Genomic DNA, 18944 nt, shown 5'->3' with positions numbered 1-18944 from the left:
TCTATCTTTATGCTAGTACCATGCTGTTTTGACCACTGTAGCTTCGTAATACGCCTTGAAGTCAGGTAGTGTGAGACCTCCATCTTCATTTTTCTTTCTCAGGATATTTTTAACTATTCCGGGCACCGTGCCCTTCCAGATGAATTTGGTTATTGGTTTTTCTATTTCTGAAAGGTAAGTTTTGCTATTTTAATTGGTATTACATTCAATCTGTAAATCAATTTAGGTATAATTGACATGTTAACTATATTTAGTCTTCTAATCCATGAACATGGTATGCCCTTCCCTTTATTTAGGTCTTCTTTGATTTCTTTTTTGAAATTTCATGTAGTTTTCATTGTATAGGTCTTTTGTATCCTTAGTTAAATTCATTCCTAAATATTTTATTCTTTTGGTTGTAATTATAAATGGAATTTTCCTTGATTTTCCCCTCAGATTGCTCATTACTAGTATATAGAAACACTACAGAATTTTGAGTTTTGATCTTGTAACCTGAGCTGCTGTGCTCATTTATTAGCTGTAGTAGTTTTGCTGTGGATTTTTCAACATATAGTTTCATATCATCTGCAAACAGTGAGAGTTTTACTTCTCCCTTTCCAGTTTTGATGCCTTGTATTTCTTTATCTTATCTAATTGCTCTGGCTAGAACTTCCAACACGGTGTTGAATAACAGTGGTGAGAGTGGACATCCTTGTCTTGTTCCTCATTTTAGGAGGAAAGTTTTCATTTTTTTCCCCATCAAGGAAGATCTTAGCTGTGGGTTTTTCATATATTCCCTTTATCATGTTGAGGAAATTCCCTTATATTCCTGTTCCTTGAAGTGATTTCAACAAGAAAGGATGTTGAATTGTTTCAAATTCCTTTTCTGCATCAACTGAGAGAATTATGTGGTTTTCTGCTTTGATTTGTATCATTGATATGGTGTATTACATTAATTGATTTCCTTATGTTGAACCATCCTTGCATACCTGGGATGAATCCTGCTTGGTCGTGGTGTATAATTCTTTTTTTTTTTTTTTTATGTCCTCAGCCAGAATCCCATGATTGCCCTTTTTTTTTCTTTTTTTTTTTATTAATTAAAAAAATTACAAGAAACACAAACATTCCCAACACATACACTCAGCAATTCACAGTATCATCACATAGTTGCATATTCATCATCATGATCATTTCCCAGAACATTAGCAACAATTCAGAAAAAGAAATAAAAAGACAACAGAAAAATATAACAAACAGAAAAAAAAAATCTTACAGGCCATACCCCTTACTGTTCCCTTTCATTGATCATTAGCATTTCAAACTAAATCTATTTTAACATTTGTTCCCCCTATTATTATTTTTATTCCATATGTTCCTCTCATCTGTTGACATGATAGATAAAAGGAGCATCAGACACAAGGTTTTCACAATCACACAGTCACATTGTGAAAGCTATATCATTATACAATCATCATCAAGAAACATGGCTACTGGAAAACAGCTCTACATTTCAGGCAGTTCCCTCTAGCCTCTCCATTATATCTTGGATAACAAGGTGATACCTACTTAATGCATAAGAATAACCTCCAGGATAACCTCTCGACTCTGTTTGGAATCTCTCAGCCATTGACACTTTGTCTCGTTTCTTTCTTCCCCCCTTTTGGTCAAGAAGGTTTTCTCAATCCCTTGATGCTGGGTCTCAGCTCATTCTAGAGTTTTTCTCAATCCCTTGATGCTAAATCTCAGCTCATTCTGGGATTTCTGTCCCACGCTTCCAGGAAGATCCACACCCCTGGTAGTCATGGCCCACATAGACAGGGGTAGGGTGGTGAGTCTGCTTGCTGCATTGGCTGGAGAGAGAGGCCACGTCTGAGCAACAAAAGAGGTTCTCTTGGGGGTGACACTTAGGCTTAATTTTAAGTAGGCTTGACCTATCACCTGTAGGGCAAGTTTCATATGAACAAACCCCAAGACTGGGGGCTCAGCCTGTAGCTTTGGTTGTCCACACTGCTTGTGAGAATATCAAGAATTCAACTTGGGGAAGTTAAGTTTTCCCCCGTTCTCACCATTCCCTGAAGGGGACTTTGCAAATACTTTTCCACTCACTGATCAAATCACTCTGGGATTCATCAGGGCATCACCTGGACAAACCAACAAAATCTCATGTCCTATACAAAGTTCAGTGTACTTAAGGTGTTTAATCAAGCTATCAACATAAGCTATATTAGGAGATGCACTAGTCAAAGTATAGATTTTTACCAAATAAACATTTTTTGCTTTAGTCTCACAGATTAGTTGAAATTTTAAAATGTTAAGTACCATCTGTTTTCAGCACACTGCAGTAATGACATTCTTTTGTTCTTCCTCATGCAAAAACTGTTTTTTAATTTGTACATTTAGTCACTATCATTATACACTCTAGGCATTCCTAGATGACACCATCTCAATCTTTATCATCTGCCTTTCTTTGTGATTTCATTTATATCCCAGCCCTCCTCCCTCTATCATTCTCATATGCAGCTTCATTCAGTGTTTTAACATAATTGTATTACAGTTAGGTAATATTGTGCTGTCCGTTTCTGAATTTTTATATTCAGTCCTGTTGCACAATCTGTATCCCTTCAGCTCCAGTTACCCAATATCTTACCCTATTTCTATCTCCTGATGGTCTCTGTTACCAAGGAAGTATTCCAAGTTTATTCACTAATGTCAGTTCATATCAGTGAGACCATACAGTATTTGTCCTTTTGTTTCTGGCTAATCACACTCAGCATAATGTCCTTAAGGTTCATTCATGTTGTTACATACTTCATGACTTTATTCTTTCTTACAGCTGCATAATATTCCATCTTACGTAAATGTCACAGTTTGTTTAGCCAACTGTCTGTTGATGGACATTTTGGCTGTTTCCATCTCTTGGTAATTGTTAATAATGCTGCTATAAACATTGGTGTGTAAATGTCCATTTGTGTCCTTTTCCTCGTGTCCTTTGAGTAGAGACAGCATATAGATGGGTCCTGTTTTTTTTCCGTTCTGCCAGACTATGTCTTTTGTTTGGAGAGTTTAATCCATTAACATTCAGTGTTATTACTGCATGGGTAGTACTTTCTTCTACTGTTTTGCCTTCAGGATTTTATATGTCATATCTAATTTTCCTTCTTTTTACCTTTACTCATAGTCTTCCTTTCTACACTCTTCTCCACACCTCTCTCTTCTGTCTTCGTATCTGTCTCTAGTGTTCCCTTTAGTATTTCTTGCAGAGCTGTTCTCTTGGTCACAAATTCTCTCAATGATTTTTTGTCTGAAAATGTTTTAATTCTCCCTCATTTTTGAAGGACAATTTTGCTGGATATAGAATTCTTGGTTGGCAGTTTTTCTCTTTTAGTAATTTAAATATATTGTCCCACTGTCTTCTTGCCTCCATGGTTTCTGCTGAGAAATCTATGCGTAGTCTTATTGGGTTCCCCTTGTATGTGATGGATTGCTTTTCTCTTGCTGCTTTCAAGATCCTCTCTTTCTCTTTGACCTCTGACATTCTGATTATTAAATGTCTTAGAGTACGTCTCTTTGGATCTGTTCTCTTCGGGGTACACTGCACTTCTTGGATCTGTAGTTTTGAATCTTTCATAAGAGTTGGGGAATTTTTAGTGACAATTTCCTCCATTAGTTTTTCTCCTCCTTTTCCCTTCTCTTCTTCTGGGACACCCACAACACGTATAGTCATGCGCTTCATATTGTCTTTCAATTTCCTGAGTCCCTGCTCATATTTTTCCATTTTTTTCCCTGTAGTTTCTGTTTCTTGTCGGATTTCAGATGTTCCATCCTCCGGTTTAGAAATCCTATGTTCTGTCTCTCGAAATCTACCATTATAGGTTGCCATTGTTTTTTTCATCTCTTCTACTGTCTCTCATTCCCATAAGTTCTGTGATTTGTTTTTTCAGACTTTCCCTTTCTTCTTTTTGTTCTTTCCTTGCCTTCTTCATATCCTCCCTCAGTTCATTGATATGGTTTTTGATGAGGTTTTCTATGTCTGTTCGTACATTCTGAATTAATTGTTTCAGCTCCTGTATGTCATTTGAATTGTTGGTTTGTTCCTTTGACTGGGCCATATCTTCAATTTTCCTAGTGTGATTTGTTATTTTTTGCTGGCATCTAGGCATTTAATTACCTTAATTAGTTTATTCTGGAGATTGCTTTCACTTCTTTTATCTAGGGTTTTCTTGCTGGATGAATTTGTTCTATGTCTATCTGTTCTTTCTCTATCTGTTCTTTGACATTCCATTCAGCTTTATCTGGACCTTTAGCTTAAATTTTGTTTAACAGAGGAGAATTTTTCTGTTCCTGTTCTCTTGGGTTTCTTGCCCTGCTTGTGTGGTGCCTTTACCCCACACACACTTAGGAGGGTCTAGTTAGGTATTATAGATCCCAGCCAGATTTTCCCCGACCAAACTGGCCTCCTATCAGGAGGAGAGAGTCACCTGTGTTGGTTTTCCCTGAGGGTGAGACCCAGCAGGTTGAAAGACTTTCCTGTGAAGTCTCTGGACTCTGTTTTTCTTATCCTGCCCAGTATGTGGCACTTGTCTGACTGCAGGTCCCACCAGCATAAGATGATGTTGTACCTTTAACTTTGGCGGACGCTCCCTGCTGGGGGCGTGGTGGAAACAGAGGAGAGGTTGTAGGCTGGTTTTAATGGCTTCAAATTACCAAGCCTTGGTGTCTTGAATTCCTTGATGGAGGGATTCCCCCTGGGTGGGGCTTCACCCCACCCCTGGGGAAGGCACAGCCTCCAGATAAGCCCCCAAAAGAGCTCACTTCTGCCTATGCCTGGGGCAGTTCCAGCCTGAAAAGTTCTGCAGCTGTGTTGTAGATACACAGCCACAAAAACCTCTATTTCCTTCTTTTTTTTTCCCCCCTTTTCTGTCAGCCCTGCCCCCTTAGCGCCAGGGCAAAAATGAGCAACCTCCACTTTGATCAGGTTCACCTAAGCTGGGGACATATTTTTAGTAGTCAGAATTTGTTAATTAGTTCCACAGTTGGTGTTTGATTGTGCCCAGTCCCGCTGCTGATAAAGTCCTTTCCTTTCCCCTCTGGGAAGCAGCCTGTGAGGGAGGGGCGCTGGCCGCCGCAGCTTTGAGAACTCACGGTTCTGGGGGGTGCTCGCAGCTGGTCCAGCTGGTCCAGACTGGGGTACACTGTGCGTCTGGTCACTGATGTGGCCCCAGGATCTGTTCTGTACTGTTTCTGGTTATTTAGTAGTTGTTCTGGAGAACGAACTAAAATGCGCACGTTGCTAAGCCGCCATGTTGACCCGAAATCTCTGATTTGTATAATTCTTTTAATGTGCTGCTGGATTTGATTTGCAGGAATTTTATTGTGGATTTTTGCATCTATTTTCATTAGAGAGATTGGTCTGTGATTTTCTTTTCTTGTAGTATTTATGTCTGGCTTTGGTATGAGGGTGATATTGGTTTCATAGAATGAGTTAGGTAGCCTTTCTCCTCTTGTGTTTTTTTGAAGTGTTTGAGCAGGATTAGTAGTAATTGTTTCTTGAATGTTTGGTAAAATTCAAATGTGAGGACATCTGGTCCTGGACTTTTCTTTTTGGGGAGCTGCTTAATGACTAATTCAATTTCTTAACTTGTGTTTGGTTTGTTGAGGTTGTCTGTTTCTTCTTGAGTCAGTGTTGGTTGTTCATGCCTTTCTAGGAAGTTGTCCATTTCATCTATACTGTTGTATTTATTAGCATTAAGTTGTTCATAGTATTCTGTCATTACCTTCTTTATTTCTGCAGGGGTAGTGGTTATGTCTCCTCTTCCATTTCTGATTTTATTTATTTGCATTCTCTCTCCTCTTCTTTTTCTCAACCTTGCTAAGGGTCCATCAATCTTACTGATGTTCTCATAGAACCAACTTCTTGTTTTGTTTATTTTCTCAATTGTTTTCATGTTCTCAATTTCATTTATTTCTGCTCTAATCTTCATTATTTCCTTTTGCTTGTATTGGGGTTAGTTTGCTGTTCTTTCTCTGGTTCTTCCAATTGGACAGTTAATTCCTTGATTTTTGTTCTTTGTTCTTTTTTGATATAGGTATTTAGGGCAGTAAATTTTCCTCTTAGCGCTGCATGTGCTGCATCCCATAAATTTTGATATGTTGTGCTTTCATTTAATTTCATCAATATATTTACTGATTTCTCTTGTAATTTCTTCCATGACCCACTGGTTGTTTAAGAGTGTGTTGTTGTGCCTCCACATATTTGTGAATTTTCTGGATCTCTGCCTGTTATTGATTTCCAACTTCATTCCTTTATGATCTGAGAAAGTGTTTTGTATGATTTCAATCTTTTTAAATTTATTGAGACTTGCTTTGTGACCCAGCATATATTCTATCCTTGAGAATGATCCATGAGCACTTGAGAAAAAGTTGTATCCTTCTGTTGTGGGGTGTAATGTTCTATAGATGTCAGTTAAGTCTAGCTCATTTATTGCATTATTCAAGTTCTCTGTTTCTTTATTGATCCTCTGTCTTGATGTTCTTCTGTCCATTGATGAGAGTGGGGAATTGACGTCTCCAACTATTATGGTCGATGTGTCTATTTCTCTTTTCAGTGTTTGCCTCACATATTTTGGAGCATTCTGGCTCTGTGCATAAATATTTATGATCATTATGACTTCTTGTTGAATTGTTTCTTTTATTAATACATAGTGTTCTTCTTTGTCTCTTTTAATTGTTTTACATTTGAAGTCTAATTTCTTAGATATTAGTATAGTTCCTCCTCCTGGTCTTTTCTGATGATTGTTTACATGAAATATCTTTTCCCAACTTTTCACTTTCAACCTGTCTTTATCCTTAGGTCTAAAATGCATCTCCTGTAGACAACATATAGATGGGTCCTGTTTTTTAATCCATTCTGTCAATCTATGTCTTTTGATTGGGGCATTTGATCCATTAACATTTGTGTTATTTTTATAAGGGCAGTACTTTCTTCTACCATTTTGCCTTTTGGATTTTATATGTTGAATGTAATTTTTCTTCTTTTTACCTTAATGATAGTCTTCATTTCTACAGTCTTCTCCACACCTCTTTCCTCTGTCTTTTCCTATCAGTCTCCAGTGTTCCCTTTAGTATTTCTTGCTGAAACAATGTCTTGGTCACAAATTCTCTCAGTGATTTTTTTTGCCTGAAAATGTTTTTATTTCCCCCTCATTTTTGAAGGCCAATATTGCTGGATGTAGAATTCTTGGTAGGCAGTTTTTCTTTTTTATTATCTTAAATATATTATACCACTTCTCGCCTCCATGGTTTCTGCTGAAGGATCTACGCATAGTCTTATTTGGCTTCACTTGCATTTGATGGATTGCTTTTCTCTTGCTACTTTCAAAATTCTCTCTTTCTCTTTGACATCTGATATTCTGAATAGTAAGTGTCTTTGAGTATGAAGAGATTCTGTTTGATTCTATTCTGTCTGGGGTACACTGTAGTTCTTGGATCTGTAATTTTAAATCTTTCATAAGAATTGAGAAATTTTCAGTGATAATTTCCTCCATTAGTTTTTCTCCTCCTTTTCCCTTCTCTTCTCCTTCTGGGACACCCACAGCACATATATTCATGTGCTTCATGTTGTCTTTCAATTTCCTGAGTCCCTGCTCATAGTTTCTCCTTCTTTTCCCTATATCGTATGTACTTGTTGGATTTCAGATGTCCTGTCCTCCAGTTCACTAATCCTATTTTCTGCCTCTTGAAATCTAACCTTGTAGGTTTCCATTGTTATTTCATCTCTTCTACTGTGCTTTTCTTTCCCAAAAGTTCCATGGTTTGTTTTTCCATACTTCCAATTTCTTCTTTTTCTTCGCCCCTTGCCTTCTTTATATCCTCCCTGAATTCATTGATTTGATTTTTGATGAGGTTTTCCATGTCTTTTCAAACATCCTAAATTAATTACTTGAACTCCTGTATCTCATTTTAATTGTTGGTTTTTGCCTTTGACTGGGCCATATCTTCAGTTTTCTTAGTATGATTCCTTATTTTTTACTGGCATTTAGACATTTAATTTTCTCAATTAATTTATTCTGGAGATTGTTGTCACTTTTTTTCCCTGAGATTTTCTTGCTTGATGACTTTGTTGTCTATCTGTTTTTTGACATTCAGTTCAGCTTATTCTAGACCTCAATCATAGGTTTTGTTTAACAGCAGAATTTTTCAGTTCTTGTTTTCTTGTTTCTTGCCCTGTCTGTATGGTGCCTCTCCCCACAACCCCCCACAGGAGGGTGTACTTAATTATAATAGATCCCAGTCAAATTTTCTCAGACCAAACTGGCCTTCTCTCAGGAGGAAGCGTCACCTGCATCAGTTTTCCCTGAGGGTGAGACCCAGCACATTGAAAAACTTCCCTATGGAGCCTCTAGACTGTTTTCCCTATCCTGCCCAATATGTGCTGCTTGTCTGTCTGCAGGTCCCACCAGCATAAGGTGATATGGTTCCTTTAACTTCAGCAGACTCTCCCTGCTGGGGGGTGGTTGAGACAGAGGAGAGGTGTAGGCTGGCTTTAAGTGCTTCATGTTTCCACATCCTGAGTACTGAATTCCTTGAGGGAAAGATTGCACCTGAGCTGGGTCCCACCCCTCTCCTTGGGAAGGTGCAGACTCCAGAGAATTACCTCCCTTCAACTGACTAGCCTTTTTACTCCTCAAACAAGCTCAATTCTTTCCTTACCTGGGGCAGTTGGAGCCTGAGAAGCCTTGCAGTTGTCTCCAAAGAGCAGTTCAGCTGTAGAAACACAGTCACAAAAAAGAAAAAAAAAAAAATCCTTTTCAGAGCAGGACCCCATCCCTTAGTTGATAAGTTGCTTTTGTATCTCCAGGTCCTTTGTGCCCCCTCCTTTCCTTCCTTGAAAGGCTCAGACCCTTTCAAGTATTTTGTACTGTCCGAACCAAAAAAAAAAACCTTTGTTTTGTTTTGTTTTTCTTTTCCTGTCAGTCCTGCCCCTCTGTGCTTTGTCAAAAGCCGGCAACCTCAGCTTTTAGCTGAACTGGGGGCCTATTTTTAATTAATTAATTTGTTAATTAATTCCACAATTGGATCTTGGTTGAGCTCAGCCTTTGCTGCAAGTAAAGCCTCTTTCCTTTCCCCTCTGGGAACCAGCCTGTAGGGTAGGGGCTCCAACCTCTGAGATTTGGGGGACTCACGATTTTAGGTAGAATTTTAGCTGTTCCAAATTGTCCAGACTGGTGTATGCTGTGTGTCCAGTCACTGATGTGGCCCCAACAGTTCTGTACCATTTCTGGCTATTAACTAGCTGCTCTGGGGGAAGAACTAAATCCAGCACCTCACTAAGCTGTTGAAACTCCACGCCTTCCCTGTGTTTTAATAACTGCTTACTAGTCCATCCCTCTCATATTTTCATTTACTTTTATAAGCATATTTTATCATCAAAGCAATATTATAGAAAATTTTCAAAAGAAAGACATAATCCTCTAGTTCAGAACTGAATTCATGGACAGTTTATTTTTCTCTCCAGTTTCTAAAGAAATTTGTGGCCTTTTTTGCTGTTTTAACTTTTCCATTCCCTATACCCATCCTATCCCCTGGTAGCCTGTATTCTGAATTCTTACTCTGTATGTTTGCTTGTTCTAAGTATTTCTGATCAGTGAAATTATACATTATTTGGTCTTTTGTGTCTGGCTTATTTCCCTCAACATGATGTCTTCAAATTTAATTCATCATGACTTCATTTCTTTTTCCAAATGAATAATATTCCATTGTATATATAGTACATTTTATATATCCATTTATCGATTGATAATTTGTGTTACTTCCATCTTTGGCAACTGTGAATAATGCTGCATTGATGTGCAGATATTTGTTCCAATGCCTACTTTTAATTTTGGATATATATATCTATTAGCAGGATTGCCAGGTGATATCTAAGTATCTCAAATACTTAGTTTTCTGAGAAACAAATTGTCTTCCACAGTGTCTGCACCATTTTACATTCTCATCAGCAATGAATGAGTCCTCCTAGTTCTCCACATCCTTTACAACACTTTTCTGTTTTTTTAAAGCAGCCATTTTAATGGGTGTGAAAAAGTATCTCATTGTGGTTTTGATTTGCATTTTCCTGATGGAAAATGATGTTGAGCATCTTTTCATGTACTTTCTGGCTATTTGAATATCTTCTTTGGAGAGATATATATTCAAGTCTTTTCCCGATTTTTAAATTGCATGGTTTGTCTTTTTGTTGTTAAGTTGAAGCATTTCTTTATATATTCCAAGTATTTAACTTTCATGTAATGTGTGGTTTCCAAGTATTTTCTCCCATTATGTATGTTATTGTTTTTCTTTCATGACAAATCCTTTGAGGCACAAAAGTTTTTCATTTTGATGAGGCTGTATTTATGTTTTTCTTTTGTTGCATGTGTTTTGGGTATGAAGTCTCAGAAACCATTGCCTAACACACAAGGTTCTGAACATGCCCCTTGTGTTTTCTTCTAGGAGTTCCTTTTTTTTTTTTAAGGAAGGAAAGACAGAGAAGGAAGGAAGGATGGAAGGAAGGAAGGGAGGAAGAAAGGGAAACATTTTTAAACATTTTCTTGTTTTATTATATTTTGTTTGTTTGTTTGTTTGTTTTTTACATGGGCTGGGGCCGAGAATCGAACCGGGGTCCTCCGGCACGGCAGGCAAGCACTCTTGCCCGCTGAGCCACCGCGGCCCGCCCTAGGAGTTCCTTTTATATTTAGTTCTTTGACAGACTTTGAGTTTATTTTTGTATAGGTGTAAGGTAGGGAGAAATGCCATTTTTCTTACCTCTAATTCAGTATGTATTTATCATACAAAATGTTGAGGTTTAAAATAAGCTGTAAAGAAAAACAGTATTTGTTGAGTTAACTAACTATTCCATTCTCTTCTGTGAAGGATTCTTTGACAGTAGCTGTCCAAATTTAATATTCTTTTTTTCTGTTTTTATTGAATATTTCTTCAGTTGCCTTATTCCATAGGCATTATCTTTGAAAACTCCCATTTGCTTATCATTAAAAATGTTTCTTTTCTTTGCAGCATCCAGTGTTGGATGAACCGATAGCAGAAGCTGTGTGTATTATCGCAGATATGGATAAATGGACTGTTCAAGTGGCCAGTAGCCAGAGACGAATGACAGATAATAAACTGGGAAAGGAAGTATTGGTTTCCAGCCTTGTTTCCAACCTGCTTCATTCTACTCTTCAGCTTTATAAACATAATCTTTCTCCAAATTTTGTAAGTATGTGTAAACCTTGAATTACCTAGACTGCTGTGTTGGGTGACTGAGCTCTGTTTAGTATGTGCTTGCTTCATCATTGTTTCTCTGTATATTCTATTATTTTAGCTTTCAGAATTTTACTCTCAGTTCCTGATTAGGATAATGCATGGTAAGGTCATGAAAGGTCCCCAAGCTTTGTATAGAAGGCCAGTGCCTTCTGGAGTCTCAGAGTCGTATCAGGAGTTTGAGTGATCCTTTATCATGCTGGTAATCTTTTACAGAAGACACCATTTCCAACCATCAAGGTTCTTTTTTTCTCTTGTTAGGAGAACTATAATATGGTACAGTTTAAAAGTTCTATGGAGGCTCATCTTTGATATAATCTAGGAAAAAAACTGAATGTGCTCCAACTGTTAGTTGATATTGGAATAATTAAATAGAATTGTCAAAAACATGATGCTTTGGATTTTGCCATCACTCAAAGTTGGAAACTGTTTTCTGACTTGGTTCTTGTTTTTCCTCTAACTGCAGTGCGTCATGCATCTTGAAGACCGGTTGCAGGAGCTGTACTTCAAGAGTAAAATGCTGTCTGAGTACCTGAGGGGGCAGATGCGTGTTCATGTCAAGGAGCTGGGAGTAGTTTTAGGGTATGTTCATGGTTACTTTTATGACTTTGCTTTCCTGTTGCTCTGTTTTTAAGCAAGGAATCTTCCTCAGAGTTGCTCTTTATCTTTTTAAGTATTTTTTTCTGTTACAAGTTGGATACTGTTATTAATTAGGTTGTTCTATACCATATAAAAGGAGATCCTCTATTTTCCACTGACCTAAAAGACATTATCCTTTGTGCTATTACAATATGTTGAGAATATAGTCAGATAAAAATTATTTAAAATTTAAATTTCACTTTGAAAAAAAAAACACTTATCATTTCCAGTCTCTGTCCCACCACCCAAATGAGCTGATGGAAATACTACTACTCTGTGGATAGTAGTACATTTTCTACATATTATTACTCCTTCGCTATTATCTGTACTATATAGCTCTCTACTCCACATTTATTCCTTAGGAGGAAGACAGTTACTGAAAATACTAAATGAAGGAGGAGCATGAAGTTGGGCGAACAGTGGGTAGTATAGTCCTCTTTTGTAGTCTCTGGCCACTTTTCCTTTATGTGTGTATATTTCTGCATTTGTATCTGCAAGTAAATTATTCTTGACATGCTATGTGAAGAAATTAAAACTAGAACTTTTGTCTAATTATGCTTTATTGAAAGGAGAGAGGGGGAGCCAACATCAGTGAGAACCTACTGTATGTCAGAAACCAAGTTAAATACTTAAACCATTATTTCTTTATTTTATTTATTTATTTATTTTTTTTTTTTACGTGGGCAGGCACTGGAAATCGAACCCGGGTCTCCAGCACAGCAGGCAAGAATTCTGCCACTGCGCCACTATTGCCCTGCCCTATTCCTTAATTCTTAATAATCAGTCTGCAGTGTGCAAGCAGTATCATCCAGATTGGAAAAGTTGATTCTGGATGTCGTACAGTATTAGGACTGTTTAGGGATTTGAATGTCTATATATTTTTCTGATTCTATAATATATAAATATACTGTAATATACTGCTGCTGAAGTCCTAATGAGGCTTTTGTCTTGAGAAGTACAGGGAGTGTGGTTCTCAATTATTTGGGAAATTGGTAACATGATACAATCTTGTTTTCCTGGGAAGTGGTGTGTGTGTGTGTGTGTGTGTGTGTGTGTGTGTGTGTGTGTGTACATACACATGTCAGAGAAATGCCTTTCTTTTTAAAATTTAAACTAGTTTTAATGCTAAAGTAATATGCATATAACTAAAGTTCAAAGTGCATTTTGGAATAAAATGAGAATTAAGTCTTCCTTTTCTTTCCCCCAACTTCCTTCCCTCACCCAAACACTGTTAATAGATTTTTTAATGTACAGTATAAAAAATATAAATAGGTTTGTAAAAAACTTCTAGCATTTGATATTTCAACTCCCTTTCCCTTTTCTTCATATTCTGTATGGCCTACTACCGTAACTGCTGAGGTATAGTGATCTTTTAGGTAAAAGTCATTGCCTAGGACACATATTCTATGTACAGAAATCCTGAACTGATACTATTTTTTCTTTATTTCAGAATCGAATCCAGTGATCTTCCTCTTCTGGCTGCTGTGGCAAGCACTCACTCTCCTTACGTAGCCCAGATATTGCTATAAAATGCTTAAAAGTTGAGAAATTAATTTTGGGAGAAAGTTAAGTAGAGCCAAGGAAGCAGGCACAACACGAATTTATGGCGATTTTTTCCCCCCTGTTAGGCTTCCATCTGATTGAGTCACTCACCTGAGTATCCTGCATTGCATATTCTGTGACTTCAGATGACTTTACCTTTTGACTGGACTTTTGGGTGGTGGTAGATTTTTAAACAGGTGAAACTAAACGACATAATTTGGGGGTAAAACATTGAGAAGACCAAAGCTGAACTTAGAAATTGCTGCAAGAATGATTAACATCGAGGAATTTTATTTGATCATTATATGTTGCCACAACTCATAAATAGCAACAGATGTCTCATGACTAAAGGTTTAGAAATAGTCATTTCATTCATTTTTAATTTTTATTTTTAAGATACAGAGAATTGTAAAATCTTGATCAGTTGTTACTTTGTTTTTCAATTCAAAAGAGCTAATTTTTGACTTTCTTGAAGTGAGTATTTTTAACTACCATTAATTATAACAAACTCAGAATAATGAGTGTAAATATGTTATGTCATCCACTCACGTGTACATATGCATCTGTTTTTTTAAAGAGCAGAGGTAGAAATACAAGACTGGTAAACATGACTTTTTTTAAAAAACAGACTTTTCAATGAGTATTAATTATATGTAATGTTAAAATGTTACTTTCTGGTGATTTTCCTGTTTCACACACTCAAAAAACCAATCTTTTTTATGGCCAGGAAATGTAGAGACCCAAATAAGAATATTACTTTATACCATATGTTCTGTTTATAAGTATAAGCTAATTCTTATGAATATTAATATTTACATATTCGATAACTAATTTTTAAGAATTGAAAATTAGAGTTAAAAATTACACCAAAGTATTGGCAAAAATAATACTATTTTCTTTAAAAGTGCTCAGGTAGCCGAAGCCCTTGCTTTCGGTATCAGCCCTTCTTGAACATACAGGGGCTGAATATTTGTTTATCTACTTCATTTAATTCAGTTTACACTAATAGAATTTACAACTCTTAAAATTATTTTCTTTTATGTAAATTCTGGCATTTACCATCCTCTCCCTTCCAAAAGTCAATTTTTTCCACAGATTTCCACTCTTTTATTTTTATGTCTTTGTATGTAGAATGTTGCTTTGTAAGAAAGGCTAATATGGAACCAAACTCTTGTAAGTAATGTAAATAGATGGGTAGATAAAGTTTTCAATATGTTCTACTACCTCAGTTTACTTGAATACTGCATTATAGTTTATCCTCTGCTTATCTGGTTTAAGATATTTTTAATGCTAGAAGTTGAAGTTGGTTTATGCTTTCATTGGCTATTTTCATCATAATTAATAGATTAGCTAAAAATTAGCAAACTATTTGCTTATACAATTATGAAATACATTTACTATTTAACACACCCATTCTTGCTCATTTTTTCATTAATAGGGAATTCCTGTGGTTGGTTTAGTCTTTGACCTTGAATTATAAATTTGTATGTTCACATTTTGCCTTGCCTCTTTATATATTAAGGAGCTCTCCAATTAGATAAAGAAGTAGTGGTTGTTTTAATGAAATGTAAACTGAAATTGTCATGGCCGAAATCATTTTGCCCTCTGTGAGCTATCTATCAGCTGGTCCCCCCAGCAATTTCCAGAGTCTCCTGTGGATGACTTACTGTCCAAGAGTGTTTATTGATACTTTTTCTTTGGCTTAATTTTTTTAATTCCATTTATTAACAGATATTTTCTCTCCTTTATTTAAAGTTTGGAATTCTGTGAATCAATCTCCTTGGCAGAATTTAGAATATAGAAAAGTTCATATGTGGGCCATTTTCCATTGTTTTCACTGTTAGGGAAAGTTTTGATTGTAGCTCAGAATGATATATCTGTTTGAATGTTTTCATTTTTTAACCAATAAAATTATTCTCAGACCTATCTGTTCAAAATCTCTAATAAACCACCATTTAGGAAATTTAGTCTTCAACATATGGGTGGCTCATGCGATTGTTATTCTTAAAACTAAGCTTTGCAGGAAAGAAAAGGCCTCTATAGTTTATTATAGAATCATTAATCCTTATAGGATTCCTGAATTTTATAATTCCTGACCCTTCTGTAATTTCCGCTCTCTTCATCATAGTCATTCTTTTCTTACATGAAGCTCAAGAACTGAATTGCTGCTTCTTTCAAGTGTGGTCATTGTGATGAATGTGATGAAGAGTTTTGGCCTGTTTGAAAATAATTTTTCAATTTCTTATGGTACAGACAGATACGTGTTACATTGTAGAAACCTGTTTTTGCAATAGGAAATGAAAAAGGGATCTTTCACACTATAGAATTAAAATTAATTTTTCTTTGTATATAAACTAATGGGTTTATTTTAAATGTACCTGGATTTTATTAATGTCTTAATTTTTAGTTTGAAAATGTTAAGTGCAATAAACATACTAGCACAGATTTCATTTTGTTGCAGTTGGCATACACTGGGGATGCTCACTAAAAAACAGATTTTACACAATGCCTATTTCTGATTGATGTCTTTTGAGAACATTTTGCTTTCTCTAAGTTATTTAGATGGTGGAATATATAAAATGTACATACTTGTTCCTTGTTCTGTATACATTTCTCAAATGTGCACCTGTATTATAATAACCTCCCAGTTCTAGGGGGAATTTGTGCAATAAATACACATGTCAATTTGCTGGGTGATGTTGACCTTTCTTTCATATGTTAATAAGGTAGGTATAACATAATAGATTGTATAAGACCACCTGGATTCTTGTCTCAACTTTGACACTCCTAAGCATGTGACCTTGTTTATATTGCCCTTCTCTAATCTAGATTTCTCTGTTGGTATATAGTAGAAGGTACTTCATGAGATTGTTGTTAGAATCAAGTGAAATAATGAATGCAAGAAATTTTAGTTCATTGCCTGGCACACAGCAAGTGCTCGTAATTGTTGGCTGTTATTGTTGCTAGGTAATCTGTCCAACTTCCCCCCCTTTGCTGGAAGAATTTTCAATACATGTTCTTATGAATAAAAACATAGTAACAAAAATGTACTGTCATATTCTTACATCTGACCTAAATCCCACAATGAAAAATTGAAAATTTTTTAAAATGCTTTTATGAAAGCAAACTTAAAAACCAACCAAAACCTAGATTGAGCCATATAGAGCTGTTATAAATTTTGTATCCAATCCAAATCATTATAGACACTAGAATTAATTAAACAAAAAACTAGCCAGTTGACTTGCATTCTAAACCTGGATTGTTCACTGATTTGGTTATAACTGAGTAAGTCTGTCCTCTTCATCACCCTTTGTAAGGAAATCAGCTCTTCAGTGAAACCTTAGTGCCGGCTCTGTAGTAGTGATTCAGCCTTGCATTGGCTATAGGGAAGCTGTAAACTGCCACATGTTGGGTTGATTTGCATAGAGTTCTGCCCAGAGGCAGGACTAGACCAGGAGCTTTTTGGAATGCTTATTTTCAGGTCATACTAAATATTCTACTCAAATTTAACCACAGAGCATACATAAGTGCACTGTTTTTGAGGCAGGATGGAAGTATCAAGTATAAGGAAACAATCATTAGCTATTTTGGAGGTTCACAATTTGAACCTGAATTTATGTGTAGTTCCCACATATAAACTTAGATCTTGCAACATTTCTGAGCATAAAGGGATGATTTTGCTAATGAAAAACAAAGCTACAGAGAATTTGTTGTGATTATTTGGGGCTATACAGTCTTTCCTCTATGGGGCTTTGTCTGACTCTCAGACCAGAATGGTTTACCAACTAGTATATGGTGATACATGTAAAGATATCCAGGATTTCTTCTTGTGTCTTTGTCAGTGTTGAAGATTTGTGTGGGGTGGCAAGTGGGACCAGAACCAAGCTTAAAGATGTAGTGGGGGTTGCTGGGGAATAGCAGGTCTAAGTGGAGAGGCATATGCCCATAGAAAAGGAGATAAAGGGCTATAGTGCTTCCTATCCTTGCTCTTCCTTGCAGACTGTGGACTTGGCCATATTTGCTCTAAATTTGAGACTTCCTTAAGGAAAAGAAAATACAAGTAATCCAAAATATATTTTTAAGGTATATGTGAAATACCACCCGTTACTTCTGTCAAGAAAACTTTGGTGTGGCTTTTGATCTTAAAGCATGCATTCAGGTCAGAGATTCTCTGTTGGAGCCAGGAGACTTGGTCCCTTTATCATGTTTCTTTGCTGAATAGACTCTGCTTTGGTGACTCTACAAACCTAGACTGATCCCTTCATCAGATTGCAGAAGGTCTCTGTCTGGGTTAACACAATCTGATTGGACCTACCATGGAGAAACCTGTTTTTACCCTAAGGATAGTATTAAATTGAAGAGGCCTTGAGCTACAATAGTTTCCAAGTGACTTTCTTAACAAGGACAGTCCAAAAGCATGTTTTTATACTTAACCATGAAACATAGATCAATGATCAAGACAGTCTTGCCTAATTGTTTCAAAAGGAATAGCAAAATCGTTGATGAAATGTGCAAATAAAAGGAAGGTATTGTTACTTCCTTAAGAAATGTTTATTACCACTCGCTTGTGGCACACATTTGGTCTAGCCCCCTTAAATCAGTATTCTTCTGTTCCATGCTGTGTGGGCTGGACTTGATGGGTCAGACTAGTACAGAACTGAAAGTAGTTTAAAGTGGTTCTCAAGCCTAGCTGTATTTTAGAAACACTGGTGTACCTTTTTGAAACATACTAATTCTCATATTCCACCCCCAGGGATCTTGATTCACTTGATCTCCTAGCATGCTTCAAATTTCAAATTCTTAACTTCATTCTAGGTGCTATTAAAACCAGTGCTCTGGGGCGGGCCACGGTGGTTCAGTGGCAGAGTTCTCACGCGCCATGCTGGAGCCCAGGGTTTGATTCCTGGTGCCTTCACATGTGTAAAAAACAAAACAAAGCAGTGCTCTGAGGGTGGAAGGGTAGTTCACCCTGCCACGCAGAAGACCTGGGTTCAATTCCATACACTCCCCCCATCCCCCCTCCAAAAACAAACAGACAAAACAAAAAATTCAACAAATGGTGCTGTAATAACGAATACTCACATGGAAAAATAATGGAATATGATCCTGTCATACAGCATACAAAAAAAAAAAACAGTGCTCTTTCTCCATGTTCTTTTGGTTTTCAGTTATTCTGGAAGGATAACTATGTAATCATGTCTGCCTCATGAGGTTTCAGGTTGCATAATGCAACAGGTGCTTGGTCAGACATCTTTGTCATCAGGGAGCGATCAGGTTCCTTGTCTTTTTTTTTTTTAAATGCCTGGTATATTATAATTAAAAAAATTTTTTTAATTCTATTGTATAACATATATACAAAGCAAAGAAATAAAAAAGCAATAGTTTCAAAGTGGTTACAGGATAGATCCCAGAGTTTGTCATAGGCTACCGTACGATCCTCTCAGATTTTTCCTTCTAGCTACTCCAGGACATAGGAGGCTAGAGGGCTT

General features: G+C 36.6%; 1 protein-coding gene across 5 annotated transcripts in view; it reads left to right on the top strand.

Moving 5' to 3' along the window:
* The window catches only part of FNIP1 (folliculin interacting protein 1), a 170099-nt gene extending 153954 nt beyond the window's left edge, over positions 1 to 16145 (top strand). For 2 of the 5 annotated variants that reach the window (XM_077138342.1, XM_077138345.1), the window contains 3 exons: positions 11029 to 11226; positions 11741 to 11856; positions 13364 to 16145. In XM_077138342.1, coding sequence (XP_076994457.1) covers positions 11029 to 11226; positions 11741 to 11856; positions 13364 to 13442 — 393 coding nt within the window. In that variant the 3' untranslated portion in view covers positions 13443 to 16145. Of the gene's footprint in view, positions 1 to 11028; positions 11227 to 11740; positions 11857 to 12275; positions 12337 to 13363 lie in introns of those variants that run through there. The other 3 variants (XM_077138344.1, XM_077138343.1, XM_077138346.1) reach the window with 3 other exon arrangements.
* The last annotated feature ends 2799 nt before the right edge of the window (positions 16146 to 18944 follow it).

The sequence above is a fragment of the Tamandua tetradactyla genome, chromosome 20, assembly GCF_023851605.1.
Source record: "Tamandua tetradactyla isolate mTamTet1 chromosome 20, mTamTet1.pri, whole genome shotgun sequence".
NCBI lineage: Eukaryota > Metazoa > Chordata > Mammalia > Pilosa > Myrmecophagidae > Tamandua > Tamandua tetradactyla.
Note: the sequence above shows the minus strand (reverse complement) of the source record. Positions and strands in the feature narration are given on the sequence as shown.